The sequence below is a fragment of the Arachis hypogaea genome, chromosome 16, assembly GCF_003086295.3.
Source record: "Arachis hypogaea cultivar Tifrunner chromosome 16, arahy.Tifrunner.gnm2.J5K5, whole genome shotgun sequence".
Classification (NCBI taxonomy): Eukaryota; Viridiplantae; Streptophyta; class Magnoliopsida; order Fabales; family Fabaceae; genus Arachis; species Arachis hypogaea.
Genome location: NC_092051.1, coordinates 140,449,187 through 140,453,865, shown reverse-complemented (window position 1 = coordinate 140,453,865; position 4,679 = coordinate 140,449,187). Strand labels below are relative to the sequence as shown.

The 4,679-nt window shown below is 29.8% G+C and overlaps 1 protein-coding gene across 1 annotated transcript; it reads right to left on the bottom strand.

Annotated features, from left to right (window-relative positions):
• Nucleotides 1-419: 419 nt before the first annotated feature.
• Nucleotides 420-1,147, bottom strand: LOC112754098 (protein RADIALIS-like 3). The gene is made up of 2 exons (XM_025801688.2): nucleotides 783-1,147; nucleotides 420-556 (listed from the first exon to the last, which is right to left on the bottom strand). The coding sequence occupies exon 1, from the start codon at nucleotides 1,036-1,038 to the stop codon at nucleotides 793-795; it is 246 nt and encodes an 81-aa protein (XP_025657473.1). The 5' UTR covers nucleotides 1,039-1,147; the 3' UTR covers nucleotides 420-556; nucleotides 783-792.
• Nucleotides 1,148-4,679: the final 3,532 nt, after the last annotated feature.

Here is a 4,679-nt window from a genome sequence, read left to right as displayed (position 1 = left end):
TAATATTAAAATATATATATTTTTTAAATATTTTAATGTCTTTTTAAATTATATAAAATTTTTAAAATTTTTTAATTAACTAATAAATAATAATATATATTATTTATAAATTTATTTTATTTTAAAAATATAAACTAAAAATAAGATTAATATAATAATATACAATAATATTTAAATGTGTCTAAATATGTTAAGAGAAGTATTTTTTATTCTTATCAAGAGTCACTATAACATAAAAATCATGTGTGTCAGATAAATATCAAATAAGTTATTAACTAGTTCAAGAGACACATTTGATGTACATAAAAATTATATCTTTATTAATGATTTGAATCAGGATATTTATTTATCCTTGTTTGATTGAAAATAAATTAAAGTAGAACAGGGAATCAATGTACTTGATTCTTATGACCTATACTCCACTGCTATAGTACTTGGAATAAAATTACACCTATATATGGTCCTATAAATGTTGCTATTTGCAAAGAAAAAACGCATAAATTCTTTCTTGTCACTGCCAATTGGTCAATTGTGCTTCAGGTTTCCCAGCCTACAACTGAAAGAAAGAGACAAACAAGGAAAAAGTTGCCAATGCAAGAGTTATTTACAAAATAATATTTAAAAGATAATAAAAAATCAATTCAAATAATTTTAAATTATTTTATTTAATATTTATTAATTATCGTTAAAATAATTGTGTATATAATTAGCTATATATTGGTTATAAAACTGTTGGCTAAATAACATGATTCAAGAATTTACTAAAATATGCTTATTTTGACCTCTTTTGAGCTAATTAGAGCCTCCATTTGTCTTGTACTTTGGAAATGGCACTTGCCCAGATTCTATGTAGCCAACATCTCGGAGGAGAAGTTCGTAGTGGCGCTTAACTTCGTCGGGAGTTTTTCCGCCAACGGCGCGAGCAACGTTGTACCACCGGTCAGGGGTGTCCTTATCATAGACCGCCAATGCCCTTTCAAAGGCCTTATTGTCTTTAGCACTCCATGACCCTGAAGATGACATTGAACTCGATGCCATTATATTTATATAAGAAGGTTTTTGAATGAGGCAGGGTGAGCGGGCTCTATTCTAATAAGACTCGGAGGAATTGAAGAGCTGATGTTTGAAGAGAGGATGGTAACGTGTGTTCCTATTTATAAGGAGAGAAATGGAGTGTTCAAAGCTAGTTAGTTGGTAAGTATAATGTTTGGCCAAACGAAGTAGAATTTCAATTATTTGTTTTCTTAGGAGGAACCACAGAAAATAGAGCAGGACCAAGAATTTGGAAAGCAATATGGGAGAATCCGCATCTAACTACAGTTAAACAAACATAATGAATATATAGGACTTACCAAAATTACATAAATCCCTTCTTATATTATTGTATTCTCTCGCCATCATTCTACTTCTCTAAATGTATTACCTTCTTTTTTATAGAAATTTTCATGCACAAAAAAAAAAATTTCTTTTCTAGTTTTTAAAATGAAATATTTAGAAATAGGTTATACAAATGTGATGTTTTTGAATTGTACGTTTTGATTTGGTAAATTTTTTCAAGAAGTGTTTGTACTCTTTAAAAGTTTAAACTCCTCATTTTGTGTTTGGTAAATCAAGAAAATTATGTGCTTGTGCTTTCAACTTTTAAAAGATCGAAATACTTTTAAAAGTACTAAAATAGAATTTTTTAAAATTAACTTGTATTTTTTAAAATTTAAAAATCTAATATAATCTCATAACTAATTTTTAAATTTAATACTTATATTTATATCTATTATAATATTTTTAAATTTTAAAAATTATTTTACTAAATGTAATTGTTGTTATTTATGTTTATTAAAAATTATTTTTAATTTAATCTACCAAACATAAATGTTACCACTTTTAAAAAATCATCTTTTATAAACTATTTTTAAAAAGAAACTATATGAAATGTCGCATTTTTTACTAACTAAAAGATGAGGATCGCATTTTTTATTGGATACGTGCCACATATGTGCATTCTTTCTTCTTATTCACAACTGCATGCTTCTCCTTTTTTATGTGCATGTCTGCTCCACATACACAACAAGAATCTGGCTTCAAGAAGCAAAATTTTCAAACATTAAATTGAAACCTTTTGAAAAGTATTAACAGCTTCAAAAAATAAATAATGGAGAGATTGAAAAAAACTTTTACAGAAGTGAGTATATAAAAATAGAATAGAAGAAGAGTTAAAACATCAGAATAGCAAGTTTGTTTTAGGCAGAAGAGACCGGCAAACGGGCAAAGTATGTTTTAGTATGTGAGAGAGTATTTTTTATTTTAATTAAAATTACTGTGTAAAAATAAATTAATTTTATATTAAGTATATTTATGGTATAAATAAATTAAATGATATTCTCTCGACGTGATGTGGTAATAAACGCGATATAACAATAGAAATAAAACAATATATTGTTGAACGAGTATGTGGAGTTAAAATAAGTTTATATGTTTTTAATATTTATCGGTATTATTTTGAATATAATTTAAAAATTATTATTAAAATTTTGTATGTAAGTGTCATAATATGTGAAGTAATCAAATAATTAATAAATAATAACAACAAATAAAAGATATTAGATAGTTATTCACATTCTAGTAATACTTTTCAAAATTTTTTATCGTTGTTAAATCTATTTACAGATGCGATTTTTCGTTAAATCTATTTCTTTGTCGTTAAAGTTGATTCTCAAGAAAGAAATGTTATTTTCATTTCATAAATTTTCCATTGCTGTCGGTCGTGGTCACTCGTGGACGTGGTAGTGAGAGAGAGAACTAAAATTTTAAAAGAGGAGGAGAAAAAATAGAGAGGATAAAATTAAAAAAAGAAAAAAAATAACTTAATCAAAGGATAAAATTAGACCGTTTTGAAGTGTTCAGAAATATAAAATGTATTTTTTCTAAACTTTTTTTTTTTTCAATTTAGTAATTAATTTATAGATAAGTGGAATATGGTTACGACCGAGCAAAGTATCGATAAACAAGAATTTTGAATTGTGGTTCAGATACTGGCAACGTATATGAAAATTCCCTCCACAACTAGGTTTGCTAAAGCCTATATAACTTTATTTTTATGCCCTTCTTTGCATGGTCTCTTAGCGGGTCCAACCTACTGAATCTGCTGTGGTAGGAGACAACTATTAGCTTTCATGGAAGCATAACAAAATAACGATATGTAAGTTGTTTTTAAGAATATTCTAATTGTAAAAGATCAAATCCATTTTTGTTTCCATCTCATTATTTGCTGCTAATGATGATACTTTAATTTTCTTTTTTTGCACTTTGTCCAGATCAACATCCCAACACTCGAGTAATTAAGCCCGTGAATTATTATTATAGGGTACATGCTACAAACAAAAAACATGATAACTAAAAAGGTAGAGTATGCACTTTATCCTAATGTTTGTAATTTTTTTAATAATATTCTTTAACGTTTAATTTTATTCGATTTTATTTTTAACGTTGTTCTTGCCTACTTTCGCCGAGATATAGATCGTTCTCCTGAGAAGGTCGGCAGACTTCTAAGATGTAATACGGACTATGTCGACAATGGAAGAACCGAGGAGGTGGGTACCTGCAAAAGCACTCCAACGCTCAAGTCAGTAGAGGAATATATGTGTGTAAGTTTTTCTTGGAAAGATTGTTCACCTTTTTTCGTTCCTGCTTCTCTCCTTATATTTGTTTGGATGAAGTTGATCGTTTTGTCTAAGTCGTAACGTCTGGGGGGAGAATTAACTGCATATCCGACGTTATTGGATGAAAATAAATGTTGATTATTGTAAATGCTCGATTACAATCGTGGGTACGTTACCGAGCTATAACTCGTAACCAACTTTACTGGTCATATCACAGCCCCCAATCTTGGCCTGACTTGGAGGAGATAGGTTGAGCTTTTAATTGACGAGTTATAGCTCGGTATACGGAGCCCCCAGATCAACGTGGCTTACTCAAGTCTACCCTTGGCATATGAAAATGTGTGAAGTAAATTTGAAATATTACGTTTCATTGGTTGTTGTGTTTATTAATTATTATGGCTTGGTTCAACTTCCAATGCTGTTTCCTAACCGTTTAAAGTGGCTTTAGTTTAACGGTCAAGATTTAATCATGGAACTGAAAAGTTAATTAAATTAGTGGCTAGGTTCGAAGCTTCCTTAGCTTCATGCTTATTGTGCTTAAGTGGGAGGCAGAAGCTCTTATAGAAGCATGAGTACGAGAGGTTAGTGAACTTCCTTCACTTCTACTGTTTCTAATTTTTTCTCTGGTATATTCATTGAGAATGAGTGATAAAAAGAAGAAATTATTACCTCAAGTTGAAGATGATGAGACTTATGACTGGGTTGATAAAAATGTCCACATACGGGCTTCGTTGTTTTCTGATAGGGAGAGTGTGAACAGGGTGAATTTGGGTAGGGTAGTAAGAACTGGTTTTCGTGTAGAATTGCTGTCATGCAATCGATCTGACCGCATTTTCCATAGAAAAAAAGATTTTGAAAATTTTTATATGTACAGCTGTGTGATAGAAGAACTGCGGGTTAAGCTTCCTTTTTCCAGCTTCGAGTGTGATGTGATGAAACAAATGAACTGCGCTCCCTCTCAAATACACCCGAATGGCTGGGCTTTTATCAGATGTTTCCAAGCTCTGATGGATTTTCTTGCAA

What these genes read in the sequence shown, in the direction of transcription:
- LOC112754098 (XM_025801688.2), bottom strand. Translation starts at nt 1,038, where the DNA reads ATGGCATCGAGTTCAATGTCATCTTCAGGGTCATGGAGTGCTAAAGAC.